Source organism: Urtica dioica, chromosome 2, assembly GCF_054948205.1.
Source record: "Urtica dioica subsp. dioica isolate 48M chromosome 2, U.dioica_male_clone48M_v1_H2, whole genome shotgun sequence".
NCBI classification, from domain to species: domain Eukaryota; kingdom Viridiplantae; phylum Streptophyta; class Magnoliopsida; order Rosales; family Urticaceae; genus Urtica; species Urtica dioica.
In genome coordinates, this window is record NC_142757.1 from 55928776 (window position 1) to 55953601 (window position 24826).

At 40.4% G+C, this 24826-nt stretch overlaps 6 protein-coding genes and 2 pseudogenes across 8 annotated transcripts; 3 read left to right on the forward strand and 5 right to left on the reverse strand.

Moving 5' to 3' along the window:
• The first annotated feature begins 2816 nt into the window (after positions 1-2816).
• Positions 2817-3698, forward strand: LOC149405938 (14 kDa proline-rich protein DC2.15 pseudogene; annotated as a pseudogene).
• A 5136-nt stretch (positions 3699-8834) lies between these two features.
• On the reverse strand, positions 8835-9417 carry LOC149405939 (putative lipid-binding protein AIR1 pseudogene; annotated as a pseudogene).
• Positions 9418-9494: 77 nt separating this feature from the next.
• Positions 9495-10880, reverse strand: LOC149405940 (Lactate/malate dehydrogenase family protein). The gene has a single exon (XM_089600834.1). The coding sequence runs from the start codon at positions 10725-10727 to the stop codon at positions 9666-9668; it is 1062 nt and encodes a 353-aa protein (XP_089456960.1). The 5' UTR covers positions 10728-10880; the 3' UTR covers positions 9495-9665.
• A 781-nt stretch (positions 10881-11661) lies between these two features.
• LOC149405941 (YbaK/aminoacyl-tRNA synthetase-associated domain-containing protein) lies at positions 11662-13084 on the forward strand. Its single transcript, XM_089601584.1, has 5 exons — positions 11662-11984; positions 12050-12127; positions 12196-12280; positions 12357-12445; positions 12765-13084. Exons 1-5 carry the CDS (start codon positions 11733-11735, stop codon positions 12918-12920), a joined length of 660 nt encoding a protein of 219 aa, XP_089457710.1. The 5' UTR covers positions 11662-11732; the 3' UTR covers positions 12921-13084.
• A 204-nt stretch (positions 13085-13288) lies between these two features.
• On the reverse strand, positions 13289-14630 carry RGF6 (root meristem growth factor). The gene is made up of 4 exons (XM_089601596.1): positions 14514-14630; positions 14245-14320; positions 13739-13788; positions 13289-13515 (listed from the first exon to the last, which is right to left on the reverse strand). Exons 1-4 carry the CDS (start codon positions 14604-14606, stop codon positions 13381-13383), a joined length of 354 nt encoding a protein of 117 aa, XP_089457722.1. The 5' UTR covers positions 14607-14630; the 3' UTR covers positions 13289-13380.
• Positions 14631-17421: 2791 nt separating this feature from the next.
• On the forward strand, positions 17422-18240 carry LOC149405943 (leukocyte receptor cluster-like protein). Its single transcript, XM_089600896.1, has one exon. The coding sequence runs from the start codon at positions 17496-17498 to the stop codon at positions 18057-18059; it is 564 nt and encodes a 187-aa protein (XP_089457022.1). The 5' UTR covers positions 17422-17495; the 3' UTR covers positions 18060-18240.
• A 32-nt stretch (positions 18241-18272) lies between these two features.
• On the reverse strand, positions 18273-21443 carry LOC149405944 (phosphatidylinositol/phosphatidylcholine transfer protein SFH11-like). Of its 3 annotated transcripts, none has more exons than XM_089600878.1 (11): positions 20516-21443; positions 20336-20435; positions 19974-20240; positions 19824-19901; positions 19656-19757; positions 19527-19576; positions 19350-19458; positions 19186-19266; positions 19053-19094; positions 18944-18985; positions 18273-18871 (listed from the first exon to the last, which is right to left on the reverse strand). In XM_089600878.1, exons 1-11 carry the CDS (start codon positions 20848-20850, stop codon positions 18824-18826), a joined length of 1254 nt encoding a protein of 417 aa, XP_089457004.1. In that variant the 5' UTR covers positions 20851-21443; the 3' UTR covers positions 18273-18823. The 3 variants fall into 3 exon arrangements, with proteins under 3 accessions (XP_089457004.1, XP_089456995.1, XP_089457011.1); XM_089600869.1 differs by having other exon boundaries at positions 19656-19772; XM_089600885.1 differs by lacking the exons at positions 18273-18871; positions 18944-18985 and having other exon boundaries at positions 19167-19266; positions 19656-19772.
• A 149-nt stretch (positions 21444-21592) lies between these two features.
• Positions 21593-23314, reverse strand: LOC149405945 (Eukaryotic aspartyl protease family protein). Its single transcript, XM_089600858.1, has one exon. The coding sequence runs from the start codon at positions 23089-23091 to the stop codon at positions 21694-21696; it is 1398 nt and encodes a 465-aa protein (XP_089456984.1). The 5' UTR covers positions 23092-23314; the 3' UTR covers positions 21593-21693.
• Positions 23315-24826: the final 1512 nt, after the last annotated feature.

Here is a 24826-nt window from a genome sequence, read left to right on the forward strand (position 1 = left end):
AGAAGAGAAGAACTTCACCAAACCCAACCTACGTGCAGTCATAGGCTCCGACCCTAGATCGAATCACATACGTGATTAACACTAATTATATGAATAAATATTTATAATCTCACATTGACTTTGTAATCACTCTCTAAGTAGAACCCAGATAATCTTTTAATTTATGTCACACAATTCAAGAATATGCTTACTTTCACATGATGTCCTCTGATGTCCTCTTTCCAATACCATTATTTTAATGTACATAATTTGGTAATAGGTGGCGATCTGATAAACTATGTATATTTTTGTTTTGAAAAATTAGTCATATTAAGTCACTTGAAACATTGGTATTGCAATCTAGCTAACGTTTCATCTAAGTTTTAAATCTAGCCACAAATGATGACGTGACTTTATTATTCATTTAGCAAATTACTAGATTATCCTCAATTAAAATCAGCTAACATCAACATGTAGCCAACGCTTTGATCGGCCAAATAATGTAATTATTACACGTCAACTTTTAATAGTCATAATATTTTATTTCATTTTTATAGTTTAATTAGTTGATTTGAAAATGACATTCAAATCTGTGTAATCCATAATGTAAGACAAGTATTCTTAGTTTAATTTCAATTAATATCCGTTTATTTTACACGTGATAAGTTTTGGTTGGCTGAAACGTTGATGGTTAATTTCAGTTAATTTCCATTTATTTTACACAGGATAAGTTTTGGCTAGCTGAAACGTTGACTAGTAATTGATTTCTACGGTTTATGTTACATAAGAGTATTTCAGATATTTTTGAACCGTTATTTTTTTAAATGGAAAAGTTACAAAATTTATCAAATATTGATTACTTTCTTAAAATCATGTTTGAAATTGACTACGTCGCTAGATTTTTTTTTTTTGGTTTGAAAGTTCATGTATAGGTTTATTTATATATAAGATATCTGGAAGTTAGCTATGTAGTTAATTATAGGTTTTGAATGAGACTCGTAAATATTGAGAAGGTGGAACATAACATCAGCCCATGCCCCACTTCTATTTCTCATCAATTATTTCCAACATCGTCCTTCTAATTTCCAGATCATTTTCTAGCTATGTGACAATTATAATCACATGTACACAGTACCAAGTTTCGAATTATGATAAATGGGAATATATAATTTAAATTAATTTTTTTCTTTCAGTATTATGAATTTAACAAATATCTAAAGTTATTACCCACCATCAACCCAAAAGGCGAAAAATAATAAAATTATATGTAAAATGATTGATGTCAATATATGCGTTTATTAAGACATTTAGTGAGGGACAGCAACTAATCATTCAACGGACTCTTTTAAGATTTTAGTATAAATTTAATTTTATTAAAAAATAATCCACAAATCCACGATAATTTAAATTAGTGAAAGAATTAATTAAGTTAGCTTTTTAATTTACAAAAAATTGTCTACATAAGCCACCTAAACTATAGGAATTGTAAATTAGCCAACCTTTGGTAAATACTTTGTAAATAGCCAACTTGCATATGTGTCAGCCTATTAACCACTTAAAATATATGTTTGACTGTGTTAAATAAGTCTTTTATTAATCTGTTAATAAGTTTACTTGGCTATTTACAAGAAATTAACTAAAGGTGAGCTATATCTCAATCCACTATATCCGTGTGGCTATATAGCTTAATAACCCTTTAATTTATTTAATGAACTGTTGACTGATAGACTATTTTTTCAATTAAATGAAACTTGAGTTACTTTTTTAACAAGATGATAAGATATCGGGCTATTGATTAAATAATGTTTGCGTATTTTTGCCCTATTTATGTTTATATTTCTTTGAAGTGCAAGTTTTTTTGGTTATTCGTAGAGAGTGAGGATAGTACTTTATAGTGATTCACATGCAAAGTTACATCCATTTTGTCGCTGCAAATTCTTACTAAATTCAAATTCGGAAAAAAAAGTGTTTACAACTCTCTTGTGTTTTTCAAAGAGTTAACATCGGCGCATATTCCTTACAAACATTAGGTCGATCCACAAATCATGATAAAATCTTTAGTCGTCAACTCGTCACCTCAATGTTTGTCACCCCTAACAGTATGCAAGTATGCAGTACAAAAGGTGATAGTTTTTATATTAAAAGCGAACCATTGCTTCTAAGTATTAGATCAAACTTGAGGCTCAACCGTTAAGATTTTAGTTTTAATTTTAAATAGAACATTAGTTCAAAGAAACAAAGAAGTGATATGTGTGTATGTTTTCGTTTGTACTGTGCGTAACTTAATTTGCATGGTGATCAGTTACCTTTTCCGCCACACATTATTTGATGGTTCTTGCCCTGAGAACTGGCATGAATATTAAGTCTCTAGTATATTAATCTATATTACAAATTTTGAAATATGGTAATTAAGGTAAGTTATAACAACACTGTAAAACTAGCTAGTTCTGGATCGCTATCATTTAGAGATCCACTTTACATCCCGTACATATTACTATTTTGGAGATCTCAATGCACTACTGAACATGAATTTTTCTGTCAACTAGTGAATAAGAACAGCGTAATGAATTTCGTATGACATGAATATATGAGCACCGACAGCCAAGTGATATGTAGAGAGATGTAATATAATTGTTAAAAGTGAAATGTGTTGTGGACATTGAATCGCTGATGATAAAAATAGATCCACCACCACAAGTAGTGATATTAAATCTCTAGTTGAAATGAAAGAGTATATGTAGTGACAACCAAGGGTGACACAAAACTCCAAAGTCTTCAATTCCAGAGTCTTATCTTCCAGCTAGTGTTGAGGGTAGAAGCCCACATGCCTGATAATATTATATCGTAAACGAGGCTCGAAACCCTAAACAAGCTTGGCTATAAAAAGCAGTGAGAAGCATCAGCATTTGCATCACCAAACACAAATTAAGCAAATAATTACTAAATATATACCATTTGATTAATTAATGGCTAAAGTAGTATCCATTGCCCTAATCGTGGCCATCAACATAATGTTGGTGAGCTCGGAATATTGCCCACCCAAATCAGCAGTGCCGTCAAAGAAGCCACCGACGTCAGCACCGGCGATGCCTTACAACAAGGGAAAGTGCCCGCGGGACACCCTGAAGCTGGCGGCTTGCGCCAACTTGCTGACGGACTTGGTGAACGTGGTGATCGGAACCCCACCGAAGACGCCGTGCTGCAGTCTGATCGGAGGAGTGGCGGACCTTGAAGCCGCGGTGTGCCTCTGCACCGCTCTCAAGGCCAACGTGTTGGGACTCCTCCAAGCCAACCTCAACGTCTCTCTCTCTCTGCTTCTCAACTACTGCGGCTACGGCGTCCCTTCCGGCTTCCAATGCGCCTAGTCTCTCTCACTCCTCCTACCTTCCTATTTCATCATCGTTCGTGCCTTTTCTTTCCCCTTTGCACTTCTTGTTATTTTTTCTTTAGCATTTTGCCATTGTTTCTTGGTTTGGCTGATTCATATCCTCTTTAATAATTCATTTTCATTCATATGTATATCGTGTTATTTCCATTTTTTATTTATTTATTAAGGATGTAAGGGTTGGATCTTCACATCCTGTCATGTATCTTTGTATGATCTTATTGGTTTGGTTGAATTTTTATGTTACGACTTTGTATTCATCAAGATCCATTATTATTGAAATTGTGTGATCAATAATAATCAATATATGAGCGTTTGTATTGGCTTCCTCTAATCTGCTTGGCTTCTATATATTTCCAAATTTATTATCCTCCTTTGCCCTCAGGTTTTATCTGAAAGGGCTCTTGGCTTGTTAAACATCAGAAGCATATGATCTACGATGCTTAATAAATAGATGATGATGATGGCTTTGATATTCAACAAATCTTTTCTTTAGACAAAGATCGATACATAATAACCTCTGTTCAATACAGAAATTGAAGTAATTATCAGAATTTTTATTTGGTTTTCTACACAATCTGACGAGATTCAAACTAGTTATAGTTTCTGGCATTTAATTAGTTTCTTTGAATTTAGATTTAAAGTGATACTGCTTTAATTAGGTTATTTTGCAAAAGTCTCATGAATATAGATCGGGCTACTACAAATAATAAGGCTATCAACCACCATTGATGTTTTTTTATTATTAGAAAAATGGAAAACTCATAAATACATTGATTAGGACTAAAGCTGTCAATTGGGCGGGGCCGCGGGAGCCCACCTGGCTTAGCCCTTATTTAATTGGTTTTGGACCGGTCCAGTCCGGATTGACGAAGGACCGGACCGACCCGATTTTTAAATTGGTCCTGATTTGGGCCTTTGTTCTAGGCCCAAAATCCGAGCTCAGCTCGAAACCCTTGAAAAGTACAAAATCGGCACGGACTGGGCATGGCCCAGACACAAGCCTATTTGAGGCCCATTTTTTTTGTTTATTCTCTAAGTATATGTATTATATATATATATGTATATATATATATATGTATGTATAAGGAATTGCCCCATTTGCCACCAATTTCATAACATTTTCCCACTTTCCACCAAAAGACTAATTTTTCCCAAAATGCCACCGAGATGTCAACATTGTTGACATCTATGTCAACAATGTTGACATCTCATAGTGAAGGGCAAAAATAGATGTCAACATTGTTGACATAGATGATGACATTTTGAGAAAAATTAGTCTTTTGGTGGAAAATGAGAAAATGTTATGAAACTGGTGGCAAATGGGGCAATTTCTCATATTATATATATATATATATATATATATATATATAATATTATCTATAACACTTACACTTCCTTAAAACAAAGTCAAAAAATTTATAATATTCTAGCTCATCCTGGTGTTTAATTCTCTAGAGCGTTCATTTTGTATGTGATATTCTCTATATAAAGTCGAGATTTATTTGATACTGTTGTACATCTTTATTTCTCAAATTGAGAACTACGAGTGGGATTTGGCTTTTTAGTTCCATGTATTTTTAGAAGTATTTTGCAAAGTCATATAAGTATTATCAGGTGTATACTATCTAACTGCTCATCTTGCATTACATGAATTAATTAATATTTCAAACGTTGTTGCTACTTATAGATAATATGATCTATTTGAGCCAATTATTTTACCTATGAAAAAAATTTACAAATTATTGGGAAAGAGTATCGCTTTTATATGCCATTGCAACTTTATTAGATTATAGATGTCAATTAGTTGATACTGATGGTTTAATATAAGGTATTGCCAAAAATTTGAATGTTCATTCGAGACTAACAATTGAAAAGGCAAGAGTTGTATTAGAACAATTGTTTGTGTTATACAGTGAAAAATTTGGCACATGTGGAGATCAACGACAACCACAATAACAACAAAATTCTCGCTCTTCATCAAATCCAACCAACTCGTCATGGAACTTGATTTATAATTCAAGATTATTAGAGAATGAAGCTTCTGCTTCTTTAAGTAGTCACATATATTTTTTTATTTATTCAAATTGTACTCTTTTCCTTCACTATAAGTTTTTATCCCGATCTCTCGAATTTTATTTAGAAAGGTTTTTAATGAATGCGGTTAAAGTATTGTAATTTTTTTTTATATTTATCAAATAAACTTTTTTTTGGGAAATTTTTTTTGTTACAATATATCAATATTTTATATACAAAAGAAATACAAATCAATCTCAATCTCAAAATAAGCCCTTAAGCAACCAAAACAATTAAAAAACAAAGAGCCCAAAACAAGACCCTTAAAAAAACCCAAAACAAGCTATTAAAAAAGCCCAAAACATGCCCAAAATAAAGTGTATTTTTCCCTTAACAATGAGAGTCACGTGTTCACAATCCAATTTCACTACAACAAAAAATAAAAAACAGCCGCGACCATGAATGTCGGTGGTCAAAGTGCTTCGAGGGATTCAGAAGCGGTAAAAAAAATCTGGAGATATAGGGATGGTGAGAAATCTAGGGATTTGAGGTGGAGCGGGGGTGGTGGTTGATCTGGTGATTCTTGGGCAGTCGAAATTGGAGATGAAGAGAGAGAAGAGAAAGAGAGAGTTAGATCAAGTAACAAAGTGAAAGAATTATTTGATGTCATAATATTAACTTAATAATAGCTGCAATTTGTCGCAGCTATAAAAAAAATCCCAGAATAATAAGTACGAAGAACAACCTGCCGTATTGAAAAACTGAAATTAGAAACAGTCACGACTTGTCGTGGTTGAACCTGCCATGTTACAGCTAATTAGCCACGGCTTGTCTCGATATTTGTTGTAGTGTTAGCAACTTTTCCTTTTTACAAGCAAAATTTAGACATACATGTTCTTTTCCAGTTTTTTTTTTGGGCGGCTAAAGAACTAGCCAAAATGACACCCCTATTTTAAAATTATAGCCCAACTATTAACATATTTAGGAAAATAGCCAATTTATCATGACAACATTTCAATATTCCAATTATACCCTTAGGTTAATATTATTAACTATCATAGTAAATAATATTATCCATAACAAAAAAATTAGTAAATCTAATTAACAATAACAAAAACTACAATAAATCTTATTTGTCGTAACAAGAATAACAGTAAATCTTATTTACCGTAACAAGAACAATAGTAAATCTTATTTACCGTAACAAGAAAACAATAAATCTTATTTACCGTAATAAGAACAATAGTAAATCTTATTTATCGTAACAAGAACAAAAGTAAATTTTATTTACCGTAATATTTTGTAGTTAATTTAACAGTAAATACGATTTACTAATTATTTCATATTAACAGTAAATCGTAATAACCATGGAGTAAATAATTCGTTTCTATGGTAAATATAACAGTAAATACGATTTACTAATTATTTCATATTAACAGTAAATCGTATTAACCATTGAGTAAATCATTCGTTTCTATGGTAAATATAACAGTAAATCCGATTTACTACATATTTGTTAGAAAATTCTAGGACAAACACTTTCAACAGAATTGCTAGCACATTTTCTAGATAATCTAACAGATTAACCATAAATAAGTGTGTTATAAGTGTGTTAGCCGGAACCTCCGCCGCCGAAATGACTCCGCAGAGACCCTGGTCGTAGATCCGGCAGGTGCAATGATGGTGACGACGCGGTCGGAGACCTCAGCACCGACGGCGGTGTTGACATAGATCTTCGATGCGGTGGCGATCCGGAGGGCGTTTAATGACAGAGCCGAATTTTTCGATCACGCCGCCTCGATCGACGCTGCCTCCTCCTTCCGCGCTGGATTTTCCGACGACACTCGACGGCCCAGATCGACGCCGCCTCCTTCCCTTCCGCACGCTGGAGATCGCCCGAGTCCGGCACCACCTCGCTCTGGAGCTCGCGACTCGGTCCCCATCTTTCCCGACGACGCCCAACGACTCGGCCCGATGGAGCTCCTCCTCTCAACTTCTCCGCGCGACGAAGACCCATCTCCACTGGGTTTGGTGGCTCCCTTCCTCTCCGGTTCTTCGCGCGACGTCTGGGTCGTCGCAGATCTGCCGACGACCTCGCTCTAGTCTGACCCACGCTCGACGAGGCCAGTAGCCTCATTCTTCCCCGGTTCGCGCGTGCAAGGACGGCCTCCATTCCTGGTGCGAGCAGCGAAGGTCCTCTCTGGACTCGTGCGACGGAGGCCATTCTCCGACGAAGGTTCGCGCGACCTGGGCTTCTTCAGATCTGCATGACGAGGGCCGGCGTTCTCTAGATCCGGCGGGTCTTCATCCTTCGTCGGCGTTCGCCGGGTCTCTTCTCCGGTGGTTCGCGTGTGCAAGGTCGATCGAGTAACGAGAGCTTTTACTCCTCAGATCCGCGCGACGGGGGTTGTCTCCCTCGGGCCCTTCCGGGCTTGGCTGACTCGGAGCGTCTCCCAAGCCCTCGCGAACCGAATTCTCGACGACGAAGGCGTCTAGGATGAAGAGCAGTCGAACCCTAGATCGTGGACGATCTCGCGGCCGCTCGACCCTCCGGCGAAGAAATTCGTCTGCACCAAGCTCCGATCGCGCCCGAGGAACTTGAAATCGATCTCGTCCTTACTCGAATCGCCGGTAGGGCACCGAATTCGAGATCGAAAAACGTCGTGGAGAAACCTGATTTTGGATCGCCACCGAGCTCCGCCGCGGTGGTCGTAGGTGAGCTCGATCTTGTTCATCTTCGGGCAGTGAGATCACGCTTCAGGAGTGTAGTCCACTGCAATTTCCCTCAGGAGTTGTGTCTCGTGGTGGTTGTTGGATCAGAGATAGCCAGGATCGGAAAAGGTGGTTGAGTTAGATAAAAGGGTATTTTTGGTACTCTGTCTAATATTGGCTATTTAGTTAAATAAACTAATAGATTGGCTACTATTTTAATATCCCATCTATAGTTAGGCTAGTTATTAACAAATCTCTTTTTTTTGTGACAGTTTGCGAATGAGAGATAGAGAAGTGTGGAAATTATGTAGAAGGGTATTTTGTCCCGAAATGGGTCAAAAAAACAAATTTGGGATATTTTGAACATAAAGAATCTAGTAAAGCTAGTTTTAAGTTTAAAAAATAAATTTATATATATAAATTGGTTAATTAAGTATAATTAATATGATTTTAAGTAAAAAAATTGCTTAGAAATAATTCTAAAACTATTTTTTAATACAACTTAAATAATGTAGTATGAATATTCTATTTAGTATAAAATATGGCGTAATACTATTAGAGTAAAATGAAAATTTGATGTAAAAAATTACGCTAAAATGATATTACCATTAGGGAGGCTCTAGAGGCGCTAGTGGGTTCTTCAACATGTGCATATTTAAATCAAATTTTATGGTAGAGTTTTGACCATTATGGGCTTGTAATTAAAAATAAAATACTTTGTCCCCAAGTGTATAAGGCAGTAACAAAAGTTGTGAGAAGAAAATAAGGCAGTGTAATATTATGATTTCAGCATCTCATTGAAGGATGACATTACAATGTATGATTACAACAACATAAGAGCCTTTATTCAAAGATGGAGATACAGGATGTTTGAAGATCCGATCGACATAAAAGAAATGAAACTAAAATAATTAGTCAAGGCTGGAATCAGGCGCAGTGGAAGCCGGAGGGGACGCGGGTGCCGCAGTGGTTGAGGATGAGAGAGATGCCGATGTTGAGGTTGGCTTGGATTCCCAGCACCTTGGCCTTCACGGCCGTGCAAAGGCACGCCGCGGCTTCCATCTCAGCCAGGCCTCCGATGAGAGCGCAGCACCGCTTCTTGCGCGGCGTCCCGATCACCACGCTCACCAAGTCCGTCAGCACGTTGGCGCACGCCCCGAAGCTGAGGGCGTCGCGAGGGCACGCTGGCCCTGATTGCCTGTGGCCGGGGCTCACCTTCTTGCGATGCGCCGGCGGCGGCGGGCAATACGTCGCGCTCGCCACGCACACCATGGCTACGACAAGGACCGCACACACTTGAGCCCGAGCAGCCCCCATATTGCTCCTAATTTGCTTATTGCTTTTGTGTGTTAAACTTAAATCGAGTCATGTACGTTGAAGCGGGTTTTAATTTATAGGGGCGTTTGTTTTAAGACGGATGATATGATATATATTTAGAAAGTTGCCCTGTGGAACAGGGTGGCATAAAACAACTCGATCGGTTATAACAAGAAACTACTGCCCAGACGGCTTCTTGTACGTGTTCTAGAGTAATGAAAACCGATTACATTACATAGGAGAGAAAGAGAAAGAGTCAATTAGACGATGAAGCGGGGTTCAAGTCGAGCTGGGAGTGGAGGGCGTGGATGGTGTCGGCGGAGTGGGTGAACTTCTGTGCCTCCTCGGGGGAGAGGGGGACGTTGGTGAGGGAGATGACGCCGTGGCGGCCGAGGAGGGCGGGCAGGCTGAGGAAGACCTCGTGTTCGCAGTGGAAGCCGGCGGCCAGCACGGAGACGGGGTGGATGCGGCGCTGGTCGCGCAGGATGGAGCGGGCGATGTTGGCCACGGAGTAGCCGATGGCCCAGGACGTGTAGCCCTTGAGGCGGATGACCTCGTAGGCGCTGTCCACCACCTGCCGGTGGATCTCCTCCAGAGTGTGGCGCTCGTACGCGATCTGCTGCCGCTCCAGGAAGCTGGCCATGGGCACGCCGCCCACGCTGATGCTGGACCACAGCGCCACGGAGCTGTCGCCGTGCTCGCCGATGATCATGGCCTGCACGTCCTGCGCGTTCACCTCCAGGTGGTCCGCGATCAGGAACCGGAAGCGGGACGAGTCCAGGTTGGTGCCGGACCCCAGCACGCGGTTCGAGGGGAAGCCGGAGAGCTTCCAGGCCACGTAGGTGAGGACGTCCACGGGGTTGGACACGATGAGGAGGACGGCGTCGGGGGACTGCCTGGCCAGCGGCGGGATGATGTGGCGGAACAGGGCCACGTTGCGCTGGAGGAGCGCCAACCGGGACTCCCCGGCCACCTGCCTGGCCCCCGCCGTCACCACGCACAGGTCGGACCCCGCCGTCACGCCGTAGTCCAGAGACGCCTTGATGGCGGTGCGCGGGAGGAACGCCGCCGCGTGCTGCAGGTCCAGCATCTCGCCGCGGAGCTTGTCGGCGTTGGAGTCCACGAGGGCCAGCTCGTCCGCCAGGTCCTGAGTCAGCATCGTCTGCGCTATCGCCATCCCCACGTTCCCCACTCCCACCACCGATATCTTCGTCCGACGCTTCGTCTCCGACGCCGCCTCCGCCCCCTCCATCGCCTTGAAGAACGACTCCGATACGCCCACGCCCAGAGACGACGTCGCCGAGCTCATCTCCGCCATACCCTCTTCCTCTGCTTCTCCGATGGATCTGAATCTGATTACTTAGTAAAGCCAACTCAGTGATTATAATAATAACGGGAATCAATAAATATCTTCCCTTTTTCTTCGACTGACTGAAGACGAGAATAAATGTGTTCGTGTCACAACTTGTGTGGTTTATTGACTTTTCTCTTGCTTTTTTTTTTTTTTTTTGACTTTTCTCTTGCTTTTTAAAAGGAGATTTAATTAACAAAAGTACAAAACCAGGGGTAAGATAAATTGCAAGCAAAACCACGTCCTACTTTTCTCTCACTTTCCTTTCGTTTCAATGGTTTTTAAAATTATAATTTAATTCACTTTTACCACCGACTACTCAACACTCATGTCATACACCAATTTTCCAAATTGTACATACCTTTTTCTTCCTCTGAATTATTAAACAAGGAATTCTTTGACTATTCATTGATTCGAGACTTCTGTTTGTATTGTTGTTCGCTTCGCTCCACCATTGAAAAGTATAAATATCATTAAATCAACCTACTCCCTTACTCTAACTCTAATACCCAACTTGCATTAAAATAAAAAATATTCTTTTTAAATAGCTTCAACCTCAACAACTAGCATAGTGATAATGACAAAGTATTATCTCACTATTTCTTAAAAAAAAATAACATTTGTAAAAGCACGGGATATTTTTTTTTATATACATCTCCTAGTTTTGAGGTAAAACACTTTGTGTTTCGTCACAAACAAACATTTCGTATTCGAAATTATAAAAAAATATAAGGTGGGAAATTATATATTTTTATATCTTTCGATGGACAGTAAAGTCATTTAATAGGGGCAATATTAATCTCTCATTAAGACCAGGTTTCTACTAAAAAAAAAAAAAAAAAAAAAAAAAAAAATTAAGACCAGGTTCTATTATTTCTAATAAAGATATTACCCAAATATAAAAATAAGAAAGTGGCGAAAGCGTAAGAAACGACAGAGGCAGAGAAAGAAAGCGTCGTTTGAATTGGAGTGATGGCTACGGAGGAGCTGCACAGAATTCAAACCGATATCTTGCGACGCATTTCGTCGATTGAGCGTCTTGTCCTCCCTCAGACTGGCTCCGGCGACACCGAGACTCGCCTCTCCGCCGTTCTGAGATCCAACGGCGTGACGAAGTTCTCGTTCAAGAGAGTGCCGTCCGATTACTACGAGTCCCCTCTGGAGCATCGTCGCCTGGCGCTCTCCGCCGCCTCCGTCAACCACCTCTGCAAAAGCATCGTTCTGGTTTGCATTTCTTCTCTTTCTCTTTGATTGTCTGGTAATCTAAATGAACAATGCGTGGCAATTAGGTCAACACACAAGCCCCTCCCAATGTCAGTGATTGCAGCGATCGCAACAATTCCAAGTACTACCTCGTCGTGGTTCAGGTACTCCTTCTTTTCTCGATTCACCCTCCGATTCGGTCATTTTTACTCTCTCTTCCTTTTGATTGCAGTACACTGCTCGATTCAACGCCGATGCCGTTAAAAACTTCCTCTACGGACTCAATGGCGGAAAGATACCCAAAAAGAAGTTCAACAGTGAGTTAGTCAATTTGATGTTATGTTCAGCAGTGAAGAGAGTGACTGTTATTGCTGTTGTTGTTGTTGTTGACAGTGAGGCTCGCACCAGAGGAGGTTTCTGCCAAGCTGACTGGGTATGAACACAACGCAGTCACATGTGTTGGCATGAACACCGACATTCCGGTACATGTTATTTCCGTTATTCTCGCATCGTATAGCATAGCCCTTTGCCATGAGAACATGAAAATCAATATGTAAAGAGAAGAGAGAGAGAGAGAGAGAGTCTAGTCTGTCCAAATTGCTTGCTCAACACAACACAATGGCCCTTGAGGAAGTTGAAGGATTGTGACATGCATGGTGATATAGTCATCAGCGATGTCTGTCGCGAGTTAAACCTGTTTTGCTGTAGATAAATAGGGTGGTCCACAATAATGACAGTGACATTGTTGTTCTGCGACAACAAAAAAACACTGGTTGTCTCATTTGTGCTTTGGAATCGCAGGTGATCTTAGACGAGGCTATTGTGAAACTTGAACCAGAATTCTTCTGGCTGGGCGGCGGAGACGTGGACTTGAAGCTGGGCATCGCAACTTCTGAATTCATCAGATATGTGAACCCTTTCATAGTCGCTTGTAGTAGCATTGGAGATTGGCATTAAATGAGTGTCTCACATTGTTGGGAAGCCCAGTCTCAATTTATGGTTATGGTGGGTAGCTACATCTTTCTTTGCCCTTTACATTCATATATAATTGATTCTTCTTTATAACAGAAATTTATGCCATGTTCCCTCATCATCATATATTCATTCATTTCCCGCTCAAATTGCAACTTGTAATGTCTTGTCCAACATAACATGTTTCCACACAGACGTAACATTTACTTGCTTTATTACTCCATAAACAACACTATATATCCATGCTTCATATCTTACATGTTCATGGTGTCCACAAAAACATAAACATAAACAAAAACAGTATATGATTCTTGTACACTCCATATCATGTATGGCTCTCTTGATCATGCATAACTCATAATGTGTAATCTTGTAACAAAAACGAAAGAGCGAATAATATTACATATTATAAAACAAGATATATCAGGTTCATGTCTAAGTATGTTCAAGGCTTTTCGTTGTGAATGGGTGGTTTGCGATGAGGCTGAGCGTAGTCCATGGTAAAAACGTCGTCTGTGGAGGCTTGTGGAATAGATTCGAGTCCAAGCTTTGATGACTTTATTGCGTGCCCATTGTGTTCCTTTAATATTATGGGAGTGGACATGTTATATGTATATAATTGGCTCAACAACATGACTTGTCTTCTCTACCAATTAATGGAATCGACTCACCACCTCATCACTACCTGATATGGTGATGTAGATGCCTAATCTTAAGCAGTCTAATCATTTTATTTATTTGTATTCAAATATGATAATATTGTGGAGTATAATAAACCATATGATTAAAAAAAATAAATGTACCTTATTAGTTTGGGTTGATCGCTTAGAAAGTGATTTTGCAAAGCCAGTCCCTGCATATTTTCCAGCCAATATTTAGAATGAGCATCAAGCAAGCACAATCACGACAAATACCATGGAAAATAATGCTTTATGATGCCATGCTCAACAAATAATCAAACCCACGAAGAGAAAGCTACTATAATATCATTAATTTAACATGCATAAATTAACCCTACTGTTCAGTGTTCAAAAATTTGTATCTTGATTTGCTAGGGGACCTTTTCAATTCATTTCTATTTTAAAAAATGAAATAAACTACTTTCTTATCTTCCAAAAACGAGGACAATTGATTAAATTTCAGCGATAACAAAGTTCTTTAAAATATTTATCATTACTAGATTGAGCAAAGAGATGTTTAGTTTTAACTTACATATGTATGTTGTTATAAAGGTTTTTCATACAAATGTTTTGAGGAGCAAGAACCAAAAATATACACAAACACAAGTGATCAAGTACAGGAACATAACCTGAGTTTGGAATAATGTTATTAGTGGGTGGTGGAAACTGTTTCTCAGCCGCCAAGGGATCATCCTTTTCAATTACCTGCACCATCAAATCCTATTCGTTTTATTGCCAAGCGTAATATTTTATAGTTGTCCACGTTGAAATTTGTATAATTCATTTTTACAAAATTTACTACATAAATCCACGGATAATCAGTAGCTGTGGTGAGAGATCTAGTTATGTAACATATACAGATATCTGTTCTATATATATATGAGTGAAGAATACTAACCGAAGCGTGGTGAGAGGAGAGGAGACGGGCATTGCATGCATGCAAAGTAGAAAGAGTGAGGCACAACACAAAAACGAGGGCAATATCAGACATGGTATTGATGATATATAACAAGTTTATAGCGTACTACTATATATAGAACAGAACCCATACCATATCATATGTATGTAATGTGAAAGAGCACAGAGGCAGTGAAAAGCAGTCCGAAGAATATGCAGTAAATAAGATCAGGAAGATATTAAATGCAGGTTGAGAGAGGCGGTCATAATAAAGAGAACGTGGTGTGGTGTTTTTGAGAAGGAAATTTAAGATATATGGGTCCTCCCTTGTTCCCTCCCCTCTCTCACTTTTTATTCAACTGTGGGCTCACCATAATTCCATTTTCATATTACATTATATATAGTCATTGGAGATGTGTGCTATATTGCATGCAAACCATGACCATTCAAATATTTAATCTTCGTGAGACGGGTAGTCATTTGATCCATCTTTATCCCACATAAAAAAAGTAATATATGCATAAAGATATTGTCTGTTTTGGAAATATATACTTAAATTGTTTAAATATACAGATATTATTCAAAATAGTTGTTCGGCATATTTATTCATCTTCAAATTAAAACTGCAGAGTTTTTTTTGGGGGGCATTTAACGTTATGCGACGGGTGTTGTGATCTCACTTGATCGCTAATACAATTATCCAAATATATACACGAAAGGTGTTCAAAATAGTATTCACAATCTTAGTGTTAGTGCTTCTGATGGTGCGTGATAGCTATTTGCAATGCTTGTGTCGTTTGTAAAAATTGTGAAGGCTTTCTCGTGGAAGTGAGAGGATCTTTAGCTAAGAGTAGACCGATAACTAGGTACTCAAAATGAATTCTTAGAATATAAGATAGTTGTATCTAGTGAATTCATTACATTATGACCCGGCCGGGCTTAGCTTGTAGTGTCCCTTAGACGTTGCCGGGTCACTGGTGGTTAGTAATTCAACCTGTTAGACGTGACTATTAATTTTTATTTTCTTAAGATTTATAGCGGTAGTATTTGATATTTTTATTCAATGTCGAACTTAAGAACTTTTATTATATAATAGGCACATGATACTAAAATAACCAGTTAATATACAAGACACTTGACCACTAGGAGATGCAATTTGAATAAACCGGCTTCTTATAGATAGGGTTTTTTTTTTTTTTTTTTTTTTTTTTTTAAATTTCTTGCACAGTTTGATGTAAATGAAATCGGCTAGACATCACAATGTATGCTTTGGTCCTACAACGTGTTTTTACATCTCCCATATTCCTTGTTTTCGTGATGAAGTTTCAATGTTTTTTTCTTTTCTTTTTGGGCACGAGGATGACTGTAACATTTGACTGATTAATTAAATATCGGATTCTGATCTTCATATATAAGCAATTGAAACTTGATAAGAACTGAAAATGAGTAGTAAGATGTAATAAAATGGTTGAATAGAAAATAAATGTGGGACAAGGAAATGGGGAGACAAAGAAGCATGGGTGAAGCGTGAATTGTAGGTTCTTTTAGGGACACCAAAAACATGCCATCAACTCCATATTGGACCGCCCTAAATATGTTTTCTATTTACCCTCTCAAATCCTAAGCTAGCCCCGCCGATCTTTGTCCACTAACAAAAACAAATTTCTCATCTACGGTTATGTTTTTCTTTAAATAATTTGTTGGCTGTATATGCTCAAATAGACTGATAGAGTGGGACACGTGTTATTTCACTAAACGCATACTTAAGTCTCTCTGAGAAGAAAAAAAAAAAAAAAACCAAACGCCTACTTGAGAATTTATTTACATCATGTTTTGGTATAAAAGCTCATTTGATTTTTGGACAAACAAACTTAGTGAGTTTCAAACACTACTTTCTCTTAAATTCAATGACATCAAGAGCAAATTCATGAATTTCGGCATAACTTGATTCGTTGATGTTGTTTGTTCGTTATCTTATTTCTCAGACAGTTCATTATATATAGATCTTAGAACAACACACAAGAAAAGAAAAGTCGTGACTTTATCGCATATCACTGACGAATCATCTTAAGAAATTAAAACCCACGCTATTTTGGATATCAAGATCCTAAAACCCGCTATTCATATTCTTGTAGTGGGAATTATACACGGTGGTAGTAGATTTTTAAAAGTTATCGCAAAAATAGTTTGTTTTCTATCAAATATATCTTGTTTACCCTTCACTTAATTATTTTGTACTTTGTCAGTGTTATCGATTTGATTTTTGTGTTAATTACTATAAATGTATGCAGTCTCATAGTTGCGTGATGATACTGTGATACATATATAAAATGTGTATATAATTTTTTTTTTTTTTTGAATAGGGCACTATCGGCCAAGATTACATAGTAGCTGGCACTCTTGGCCAAGATTATATACTTATTAGAATAAATCCTAGGGGGCATGCATTTCTGCATCCCATGGGGACTTGAATCCATGACCTTTCCGTCGAGGTGAGTGTGGGATTACCGCTAGACCAAACTAGCTACCACAAATGTGTATATAATTTAATAAATGTATATTGATGTTTTTACTAAAGTGCTCTAATGTTTTATAATTATACAATGGTTACATGTATACGAAAACTCGTGTGTTAAAAGTATATAATATATACTGAAAGTTATCTATTGAAAACTGTATACTAAAGGTTTATCGTTCTAAATATTTAAGAAAAAATATTTTCAGTATATTTTTTTTGAAATTATAGTTATTTTGGAAATGAAGCATCCAAAATACGTTAGTTTTGTAATTCTATAATCATTCATGTAAGACCCCCCATTTTCCGTAATAACTTGCAAGTTAGAAAGAGTTGGGCCCACAAGAGTCGGCATAGAAAAAGGTCAGTTAGCGGTATTAAAAACTTTATAAATGAAATATTAAGTCAATAAACATTGTTAATCGGAAAAGGAATTAGTTTGTTTGGTGTGAAATTGAATTGGATTGGATGGGAGGGCACGGTGGTCTGAACATTCTTCCCCAGAAGCGGTGGAATGTCTACAACTTCGACAACCGCGAGAAGGTCCGCCGCGACGAGGAAGCCGCCGCCGCCGACGAGCAGCTCAAGCGCGAGCAGTCCCGCCGCCGCGACTCCGAGCTCCGCCTGCAGAGCCTCCGCGTGGCCCGCAACATCCCTCAGCCGGAGATCCAGGCCGAGCCAAGCTCCTCCTCCTCAGGCGGTCACATAAACCTGTTCGAAGGGATCAAGATTCTGGATCCGGTGGAGGAGGAGCCGGAGAAGAAGAAGGCCAAGAAGAATAAGAAAGAGGAAGTGGTCTCCGTTTCGGCGGAGGACGAGAAGTATCGGCTTGGTTACGGCGTCGCCGGAAAAGGAGTGAAGCTGCCGTGGTACCTCGAGAAGCGGAGGGGAGAGGGAGAAATCGAGAGAGAGGCAGAGCAGCAGAAGAAACAGAGTCGCCGGAAGAAGACGGTGGAGGAGCTCCGTGAAGAGCGCCTCCGGAGGGAGAAGCGGGAGAAGGAGAGAGAGCGAGCCCTGCTCAGAAACAGGTGAATCGCCTCTTTCTCAGATTGTTATCAAACACTCTTGTTTTTACTCAATCTAAGAAAAGCCAAACTATCTTCAGTATGTGTTCATTAAGTAGTGATATGATAGTATATGATGTTATGATGAATGATTGTAAATAACAATTAAGAATGCAACAAAAGGTTGATGAGATATCATTCCCAAGAAACCAACCAAGATGGCCTAAAAACACGCTGCAACAATCACAATCCAGTCATACTTAGATTAGTAGAATTGCGTCGAGTTTCTCGATATTGGATCGTATCTCCGTCCTTGTTCATACAACTGAAAGTGAACAAACAAACAAAACCACAAGAAAAACAGAGATGGGAGATTGTGAGACAAGGAGGCTCCAAGGAAACTTGAGCTCCACAGGATCGATCCTCACGACCTCGACCAAGGAAGAGAGAGCCGAGAGAGTGAGAAAGACAAGGCGCTCTGTTTGGGAAACTGAGACAACTAACGATTGATTTCGTGATGAGTTATCCTAAAAAACCATTTTTAGCCAAACAAATCCACTTGCTCTTTTGTTCCTTAATTTTATTATTAGATAAAGGTTCGATCACATAACGTATTAAAATCCCACATGACGATTATCTTGTCTTGTTTTGGATAAAGACTCCAAAGCCTTTGGGATATAGACCTAATAAGATAATATAGACTATTTTCTTCTTCTTCTATTTCTTCGCAAGAAGCTAGAAAACAAGAGCTTCTTAGAACTTGAATTTCCTGAGAGAATATAAAGGGGCGTGCTAAAAGGATCTCAGCTCTTCGATACGCGAAGAAAGTCCTTCCAAGGCCTGCAAAGAGAAAAGCATACATTTAGACCACAAAAACCACTCACTAATATCTAAAGCACATGAAACACTTACAGTCTTAGTTTCTTCGAGCACAGACTCCAGTGCTTGTATTTTCTGCACCGAAACAAAACACGTTTTCAATACAATCTTGTCGAATGCAACACTCCAAATCAAAACTTACCGCTTTTGCCTCTGCAAGTGACGCATCCAAAGCCTGCATTTTCTGTTATCAACGCAACAACATGTTATGTTATATTATGTTAATACACACACACACGCACACACACACACACACATGTGAATCAAATCATTACTGTATTACGAGCAAAAGCTACTTCCGTTGCCATATCATTAACTTCCTCGTCGTCATTTCCATCATCGGCCGGAGTGATTGCCTTTGCATATGAACGAACACAACGTAATTAGTAGCTAATTAAACAAAGAAAAGTCTCTGAGGTATCTCAACCAAGAATATAACCTCAAGGATTTGTAGAATATCGGGATCGTTCCAGGGTCCTTTGTCGCTTAATAAGCATCCCCCGGTCTCATCACATGTGCAGTTTCCGCCTAAAAAAGTAGGCAACACACTGCACACATCTTCTCATCTCAGTCTTTGATGACATCATTTTAATTTGCAAGAGCAGTGAGTGAATACCTTATATCGATAACTTCAAGCAATTCACTGAGGTAGTTGTGTCCTAACACCTGAAACACAACCACATCGAGACAATAAACATAGGAGACAATAGTAAGAACTGGTGATAGTGTTTCAGTGATGCTTAACATGAATCTTGGCTAGAGTGCGTGCGTCTAGAAAAGCCTTGACCGCTTTCCACAATATTTGAAATCCTGAACCCGCATTCACGATAAACAGCCGATGCAGAGTCTGATATTCATTCAACTAAATCAGCACATAAATGCTGCAACTTTCAATCACAATCACACTTTGTACCTCTGGATAGTAGTTGCTGTCAATCTTTTGGATCTCCATGAAGATAGCTCTCGCGGGTCTTGAGAAATTAGCTAGTCCCTTGGGGGAAAAAACAGTCGCTAGTGAGTGTACATGTTGAAACTAGTTAATGAATAAGACGGTTATGCTTACCACTCCTTGAACATCGAGAATGCTTGTTGTTGAAGCAATATGCTTCTTAGCTGCAATGGAGCAAGCGGGGTATCTCAAGTTCATCGTCTTCTCTTGCTCAGACACGTGGTGTTTGACAAATCTATCAACTGTGGTGGCTTTGAGGAGTTCGTTCACGTTGATCATCCCGATGCGTTCTATGTACAAGGGCCTTCCGTAGCGATCAACGCCGTGAAAACCGTGAGGATAACATCTTTGGACCTTGTCACTCTCGTGAAACTTGAACTCCTATCACATTCAACGTTGCTTGTGTCGCAAGGAAATATGGAATTGTGTTTGAAGAAGTGAATGCGAAGACAAAGACGACGAAGAGAAGATATCACCTTTGGTATTGCGTCAACCCTGTACTCTTCCCTCCACTTGAGATAATTCAGGAACGTGTCTTTGGATTTGGCGAAATCAAAGTCCCTCATCCGAAGAAACCTGGGGGAGAGATGCGACAAAGAATGAATGAAATGAAGCGAGAGAGAGAGAGAGAAAGATGGTTATATATAAGGAATAACCTCAAAAGGGTATGATAGTCGTTGTGTTTATCGGGGAGATGGAGGTCGAGGAACAGCATTTCGCGGAAAGATTGGACGAGGTGCTCGTCTTTGGGGTCGTGAGACGGCTGGAGAAGGGATGCCATGCTCTTACTCCTTCCAACCTTCTTCATCAGCGATTTGAAGACGGAAGAAGAAGAAGAAGAAGCAGAGGGCGGTTTGGGGCGCTTGAGAGGGTCGAGCTGAAAGTGAGACTCGATGGGCGCGTGAAAAGTCTTTGTCCGACTCGGAACCTTTCTGATGCTGCTACTACTCTCCCTTGAAACCTCAACTCTACTATCGCTTGAGATATGCATTACCAACCAATTCACTGCTTCCCTGCTCTATGCACCTTGATCACACTCTCTGTGTGTAACCTTCTAACTATCTTTCTCTCTATATCATGGATTTTATTATCTTGACAAATATGAAGAATGGCTAGCTAGGGGTGTCTCTGATTAAGTGTAGAAACCTAATATGGAAAGGAAAAAGGAATATGCGTTGGGGGATGAGGAAGCCATGCTTTGCTTTGAGGGCCAAAGGAATCATACAACGGAAGTTCACACCTTTTCTCTTATTTATTTATTTTGGATTCTTAGCTTTGGTTTGGGATCAAGTCTTGGGCTTTAGGTTCTATGAATGGACTTGTCGAGACTAGCCAAGCGGTTTCACACCAACTGAATCAATAACATAATAAATGTGAATGCATAAAGGAATATACTTTAGTTTTATACATATATAATCAACGAAATACTGATATTTTTGTACATATATATATATTTATAATGGTGCCTTTACTTTGGTTTGTTGCATTGGAAATGAATCAACTAAAGTGGAAATGTAAGGAATTAGAGGGATTTGGAGGAGAAGTGGGAAGTTTTTGTTATGATGTGTGTGTGTGTACTTTTGTTGAATTGCTGATGTGGACATGGAAGGAAACGTGTACTAGTCAGGTCAAGAAATGAGCTGTTCTTTCTCTCAAACTCGCCTCCACGTGTCCTCGGTCTCCCTCAATTCAATATCGGCCCTAGAATCAAGACATGAGTTTATGTACCCTCCTTGCCATAAAATTAATCATAATATACAAATAAAATAATAACAAAAACAAGGAAAACATTAGATTGTAGAGGTGGAGGAAACAAAAAGAGTATATGCATGGTTTATGAGGGCGTGGGCGTGGGGTTGAGGGAGTCCCAGAGCTGGTCGCACTTTCGGTTGGCAAACCCGATCCTGCGATTCTCCAAGTCGTAGAGCACTTCCAGCCCTTGCTGCTGGTAGTTCCCCAGCGTGGCGGCGTCCTGCTCCGCCCCGCCGTTCATGACCGTGAGGCAGCCCACCTTGGCAGACCGCATCTCGTACCAGTAGTTGCGGCGCGGCAGCAGCACCGCCTCCGCCTCCCCCGCGAACCGCAGCGCCACCCGCGGCACCTCCGCCCGCCTCATCCTGTGGGCGTAGCAGGGCATGAGCCCCGTGTTGCGCTCCACCTCCCTCGCCCTCTCCCACGCCCACGCCGGCCTCAGCTGCCTCTCGAACTCCGCCACCACCGCGTCGTGCATGGCGGCCGGCAGCATCGTGAAGGTGGTCCCCGAGTCCACCACCATGCCCCCGCGCCCCGCCGCGTCCACCCTGCGCAGGAACGGCGGCGCCTCCACCGTGGCGTTCCCCACCGTGACCCCCAGCAGGCCCACCGAGTACAGGTACGGCCGCTTCGGGTTCTCCAGCATCGCCGTGTACGCGAACCCCCGCAGACGCTGGTGCTGGCGGCCCAGGATGAGAGGGCTGCTCCTGCTCCTGCTCCTGCTGCTGTTGAAGGAGTGGGACACGAGGCAGTACGAGAAGGCGGCCCCGATGTGGGGTGCCAGCTGGGCGGTCATGGAGAGGGGCCCGCGCCCGAAGCCGGCCACCCCCACGGGCTCGGCCAGCGCGGAGTGGGCGCACGCGAACGTCAAGGCGGGGAGGCGCAGCGTGGGGGAGACCGAGACGGCGTGCGTGTGGAGGCGCCCCACGAGGCTGCCGTCGGCGTAGGCGTAGTAGAAGAGCGGGCAGGGGAGGGAGCAGTCGGAGGTCTCGATGGCGTCCAGGGGGCATCCGGCCGCGGCGCACAGGTCGGACGCCCCGACGGAGTGGGCGGCTGCGCAGAGCGGGGAGGCGCAGGAGACGGCGGCGGCCCCGAGAGAGGAGGCGTCGAGTGGCGGGGCCAAGGGAGCGGCCTCGCCCTCGCACAGGATGCAGGTGAAGGGGCGGCACGGGAACCACACCAGATCGCTGCCCGTGTCCATGTACACCCACGCCGCCGTCTCCTTCCCCTTCCCCAGCTGCAGCCGCATCGTGTAGTCGCTCCCTCCCGACAGCGCCAGCGACTCCTCTCTCTTCTTCTTCGTGTTCTTCTTCGTGTTCCTGTGCAACGACCGAGCCGCGCTCGCCTTTATGAGCTCCGTTGCGGAGGCACCTTCGGACAGTGAGTGCCTCAGCGGGATGACCAGCTCTTGCTCTGACTCACGCACGCACACCATCATCACCACCATCAATAACACACACCATGACGCTGTTGAACCCATCTCACTTCACTATTCCCACTCCTATACGCAATTCTATCTTTATATGCACATATACACATCCATACCAGAGACGAGAGAGAGAGAGAGAGAGAGAGAGAGAGAGAGAAGCGTTGTTTTTATACGAGATGAGAGGGCTTGCCAATAGATATATATACATAGTTGTAACAAATTGTGATTCAACTAATATTTATTTATTTATTTTTATCTCCAATAATGATTATGAGGTTGAGTTGAGAGAGTTTGGTGACTGCCTGGCTGCTCCTACTTTATAATTATATTCCCGATTTCTCATCAAACTCTGCTAATCTTAGGATTAACTCTGCTTCATTCCCAACGTATTTACTATAATCGTCGGTCAAACTAAGTCCCCAACTTCCTTCAAACTTATCCACTTGCTGGATTAGGATTAGGATTAGGATTAGTCATTTCTTCTCTCATTAATGCTGTTATTATCAATTGGTAGCGAAATTAGGTGGGTGAGTATGGCTCACATAACACAAGTATTAAAGGGAGGGAAAGGTGAAATACGAAGCGTGTTTGTCGTGACACGAGGTCCCTCATCAGCTTTCAGAGTCTACTAAACAGACAAATCACGTCCTAATCGCGCTATTATAAATATCAGCATCAACTCGCCACCATATCACAGACAACCTTCCTATTTTGTTTCCACACCGGTTTTGACTCTTTCCTCTCATTACATACTCTCTTATCGTATTCTACACATGATACATACATATACACCCATACAATATAACACACATGACATCTCTTAACTCTTCTATCGTCAACGATACACATTAACAACATACCATTTTAAATTTCAAATGCTTTCACGATCTTTTTCTCTTCGGTATATAATGAATGCCTTTTGTCACCAAAAAAAAAAAAAAGAAAAAGAAATAAAAGAACAAAGTGGTCACGGCTTTGGAGAAGTGGACAAGATAAACAAAAAATAAAAGTATGGAAAAGCATGCAATGGCGGGATTTGATACGATTATAAATTATATATGTAAATGCAATGATGACAAAGCTTTCCAGAGAGACAAACGCGTGGCATTATTAGCTGGCTTTTCTGTCCTTCCTTCGACACTGATGTGCGTGCGTGGATATATATATATATATATATATATATATATATTGTATATGCAAAAAATAAATAACCAAGAAGATAATATCCCCTTTAAAAAAAAAATAAATAACCAAGAAGATAATATCTTTTTTTAGCATCATATTTAAACTCCAAAATTGATATACTTCTCTAATTCCCCATTCTCGTTTACAATACGTACCTATCTCTGATGTCATCCTCATTTATACTCTAAGCGCCAGCTATATCGGCCTAACTCTCACCAAACAGTAATTAAATATCTTCCTAACACTATTCCTTTTATGCCATTTTCTTTGCATAAATAATCATCGAAGAAAGGAGTGGGAGAGCTTTCTTAAACCTCTTCCTAAACCGAACCACAAAACATAATATCACCGGTTCATATGTGGGAGAATACCTAATACCTAATTCAAAATATTGTAGTCTTCTTAATTGATTTCTAAGTTCAGTCCTCATTACAGGATTGCGCAAAAAGTCACAAGTAGTGTGACTAACGATAATAATGTAAAATGCCTTGTCAGCTTCCTGTATAACTATTCCCATTCCCAAAGAGAAAAAACAAGCTGACGTTCTAATTTTAGGCAAGAAGAGATGATAGCGAGTTATGTAATAAAAGGCTTCAATCGA

Coding starts and splice junctions, on each gene's coding strand:
- RGF6 (XM_089601596.1), bottom strand. CDS start 14,606: ATGTCTGATATTGCCCTCGTTTTTGTGTTGTGCCTCACTCTTTCTACT. Junction 13,789..14,244: donor TAACATTATTCCAAACTCAG/GTTATGTTCCTG, acceptor GAAAATATGCAG/GGACTGGCTTTGCAAAATCA. Junction 13,516..13,738: donor GATCAACCCAAACTAATAAG/GTACATTTATTT, acceptor ATAATATTAAAG/GAACACAATGGGCACGCAAT.
- LOC149405944 (XM_089600869.1), bottom strand. CDS start 20,850: ATGCATATCTCAAGCGATAGTAGAGTTGAGGTTTCAAGGGAGAGTAGT. Junction 19,773..19,823: donor ACAGCAACTACTATCCAGAG/GTACAAAGTGTG, acceptor GTGCTGATTTAG/TTGAATGAATATCAGACTCT. Junction 19,459..19,526: donor CTTGAAGTTATCGATATAAG/GTATTCACTCAC, acceptor AGATGTGTGCAG/TGTGTTGCCTACTTTTTTAG.
- LOC149405941 (XM_089601584.1), top strand. CDS start 11,733: ATGGCTACGGAGGAGCTGCACAGAATTCAAACCGATATCTTGCGACGC. Junction 11,985..12,049: donor TCTGCAAAAGCATCGTTCTG/GTTTGCATTTCT, acceptor CGTGGCAATTAG/GTCAACACACAAGCCCCTCC. Junction 12,281..12,356: donor ACCCAAAAAGAAGTTCAACA/GTGAGTTAGTCA, acceptor TGTTGTTGACAG/TGAGGCTCGCACCAGAGGAG.
- LOC149405943 (XM_089600896.1), top strand. CDS start 17,496: ATGGGAGGGCACGGTGGTCTGAACATTCTTCCCCAGAAGCGGTGGAAT.
- LOC149405940 (XM_089600834.1), bottom strand. CDS start 10,727: ATGGCGGAGATGAGCTCGGCGACGTCGTCTCTGGGCGTGGGCGTATCG.
- LOC149405945 (XM_089600858.1), bottom strand. CDS start 23,091: ATGGGTTCAACAGCGTCATGGTGTGTGTTATTGATGGTGGTGATGATG.